Source organism: Carassius carassius, chromosome 38, assembly GCF_963082965.1.
Source record: "Carassius carassius chromosome 38, fCarCar2.1, whole genome shotgun sequence".
NCBI classification, from domain to species: Eukaryota; Metazoa; Chordata; class Actinopteri; order Cypriniformes; family Cyprinidae; genus Carassius; species Carassius carassius.
The window spans coordinates 11,181,003-11,184,325 of NC_081792.1; the positions used below are offsets into that span (position 1 = coordinate 11,181,003).

Here is a 3,323-nt window from a genome sequence, read left to right on the forward strand (position 1 = left end):
GTTCAGCAACATACAGCATTTTTTGCGCTTCTTGCTTAAAGTGCAAGTTTTATATTTAGCTTAATAAAGTTATTAGCAAGTAATTTACCCGAGTCATGTAAGATACACATATTTTATACACATTTTAAAAAGTAAACCGTGAATTTCAATGACTTTCAGGTAAGTTCATAGCTTTCTGAAACTGTTTCATGTTTAAAGGTGCAGTATTAGAGGAAATCATTAATGTTCTGCTTTGTAATCTACTGAACATATCGACCAGTATCTATTACATTCGGTACTGATCCAGGAAAGGCATTACACTAATTTATATACCAGTGTATGTATGTTGATTATTTAACAAGCCAATGTGTTAATGTCATAAATGCAGAAAGACAGTGACATTTTGTAGACACTCAAACGTTCAAATACAAAGAGTACACCCAGAGACCATTTTATTTTTCATCATAATACATTTATTTGGGCAATATACAATATAAACACATCAAATACTAGGGGACATTCTCAGGTCACAGCTTTGGTGGTCCTGTTAGTCTCCAGCCTTCCATTTTTCCAATCTTGGTGAACATAGCCAAAGCTCCCAGACCGACACAGGCTGTGGTACCTGTGATAGCACTGTGTGCTAAACATAAAACACCAGCAGACCTCTTTAGACTGTTCTTTCGAAAAAACAAAGAAGATAGCAATGACCTTGAATAACTATGAAAACCGTGAATATTTTACTTACTTCGAGCCCCGAGGAAAACACCTGAAGCACATCCACCAATGAAATAATTGGTAGGGTCGTCAGGTGCATCTCTGGCCTGTGCGCTTAGACAGGTGGCCATTCCAAAGATGGCACCCATGGCAGCTGAAAAAGAAGCAAACGAGAATAAATTACTGGAGCGAGTGTGTGCTGCCATCTGATATACATTAGATGCATTAATAAGAAAAAACATTTCGTTAATGCATCTATTGTTCTGACATATAACAACAAGGCCAACAAAAGCAAGTGTAACAGACATTATTTTTAACTTCTATTCAACTTTGTATGATGAAGGTGAAGGGGCACTAAAAGCTAAAACTGAATCACAAAAGCTGCATCCGAAATCGCACACTTCCCTACTATATATTAGGTGAAAAAATATTATGTGATAATAGTAGCATGAATTAATTCACAGCATTCGGCTGGCAAAAAGTCCTGTGTGTATATATAACCCCAAAATGCATAATAGGAAATGGGAGGGAAAAAAAATCAGAAAATATAATATATATATATATACAGGTGTGTGTGTGTAGCATTGTAAAAATAATTTCACAACATTTAAGCACACTAATCCCACTCATTTCTTATATGTGAACCTGGACCACAAAACCAGTCTTAAGTGTCAATTTTTTTAAATTGAGATGTATACATCTTCTGAAAGCCGAATAAATCAACTTTCCATTGATGTATGGCTTATTAGGATCGGACAATATTTGGCTGAGATACAACTATTTGAAAATCTGGAATCTGAGGGTGCAAAAAAAATGTAAAAACTGAGAAAATCACCTTTAAAGTTGTCCAAATGAACTTCTTAGCATATTACTAATCACAAATCAAGTTTTGACATATTTTAGGTAGAAAGTGTACAAAATATCTTCATGGAACATGATCTTTTCTTAATGTCCCAATGATTTTTGGCACAAAAGAAAAATAGATCATTTTAACCCATACAAAGGTGTTTTTTTTTTTTTTTGGCCATTGCTACAAATACACCCCAGCGACTTAGGACTGGTTTCGTGCTCCAGGATCACATAAAAGAATAATTATTAGAATACTGTTTCATACACTTTTACCGTGATTTATAGAAGACATCCACATAGTTGACCATTTTATTTTCACAAAAGTTGTTTAAAACAATAAAGCAGACACTTCAGTTACATTTAAAATGCTTTATGTATACAGAACCACTTGTGTAAACTCAATTTGATGCAGACACCAAAAGGAGTTCGGTCTCAGTTCTGATGTTTGTGTTTTCTTCAGTCTTACCCATGGTGGCAGTGCCTGATGTGGCTCTGGTCAAAGCCTCCACAGCTGTTTCAGGAGGATAAGCCACAATGTGATAGGCTGAACCTACCAGCCCTGCACAACAACAACATCAGCAGCAGCAGTATTAAAGTCTAGTGACATCTCCATAACCACTGTTCTAGTTCACTAGCATTCATGACAGCCACACAAGCATATCAGTGACTTTAGGCACGAAACAAATACAGTGATAGCAGCTCTGGATGGCATTTGCAATCACAACCAAATAGACGCTGATCCCCGAGCACTTTATAGTTAAATAAAACAACCAGAAAACAGACGGATAAAAGTAATAAGAAAACGCATGAAAACAAGACAATGATGAGAACAGTGCGCTATGTTTTTCACTGTAACGTCACATGCTAACAGCTAAGCCTGTGGAGAGCATAAGCAGTGCACATTTTTAAACTACGCTCAAAGGATCCGTTAGAAACCATGCAGTCCAGATAGTCAGCAGACTAACCGATGGCAGTGGATACTTTTGTGGTGATCCATGTTTTAGTAACGCAGTCTTTGCCCTCTTCTAGATCCCAGTAGCCCATTTCTGCATCAAGGACGCGACTGAATTATCGCGAGAGTTCGCTAAGTTTTCTTCTTCTTCTTTAGAATGTTGGCGTGTTCCGCCACCTTCCGTTTATTTTCTTACATGAGTGATAGTTACACCTTTGTCTTTTATTTCGGGTTCACACACTGCTGTATTTTGATGGTAACAGCTTGTGTGTTCCCATAGCTGTTCCCATCTTTTTTTTCTTTCTTTTTTTCTGTTACCTTTAAAGTTCTCTATCATTTTGATGCCCTCTATATTTCCTACATTTTCGATATTACATGTTCAACTACAATTACCCCGCAAAAAGCACATTTGCCTGTGTTATGTGTAACTTATTTAAAGTGATGCATTTAGTCCTGTGTGTCTAAAACGTAATCTTGTTAAAAATCCCCTCTTCTTTCCTACATCTTCCAAAATCATATATTCCTTTGACGGATTAATTAATTTTATGTTAAAATCTTCCTGTATCAGCAGTATCCCATTTTTTATGCTAACGTTACTCTTTTTGAAAATGTGATTTAATTTCTCCTCTTCTTAATGGCCACTCTTCTTTGCAGAACTGCTCAAGTTCAGTTAAAGTTGATAGTGAGTGTTTGTGGACTGAAGTCTTCCAAGGATTACACAGATTTTCAGTGGAGTTTAAGTCTGGGCTCTAACTGGGCCATGAAAGACATTCACCTTTTTCTCTTTCAGTCACGGTGTGCTCTGTTTTGCTGTGTGCTTTGTGTCATT

At 36.7% G+C, this 3,323-nt stretch overlaps 1 protein-coding gene across 1 annotated transcript; it reads right to left on the reverse strand.

The window, feature by feature from the left end:
• Nucleotides 1-429: 429 nt before the first annotated feature.
• On the reverse strand, nt 430-2,665 carry LOC132119007 (NADH dehydrogenase [ubiquinone] 1 alpha subcomplex subunit 11-like). Its single transcript, XM_059528749.1, has 4 exons — nt 2,508-2,665; nt 2,009-2,101; nt 725-847; nt 430-619 (listed from the first exon to the last, which is right to left on the reverse strand). Exons 1-4 carry the CDS (start codon nt 2,584-2,586, stop codon nt 507-509), a joined length of 408 nt encoding a protein of 135 aa, XP_059384732.1. The 5' UTR covers nt 2,587-2,665; the 3' UTR covers nt 430-506.
• Nucleotides 2,666-3,323: the final 658 nt, after the last annotated feature.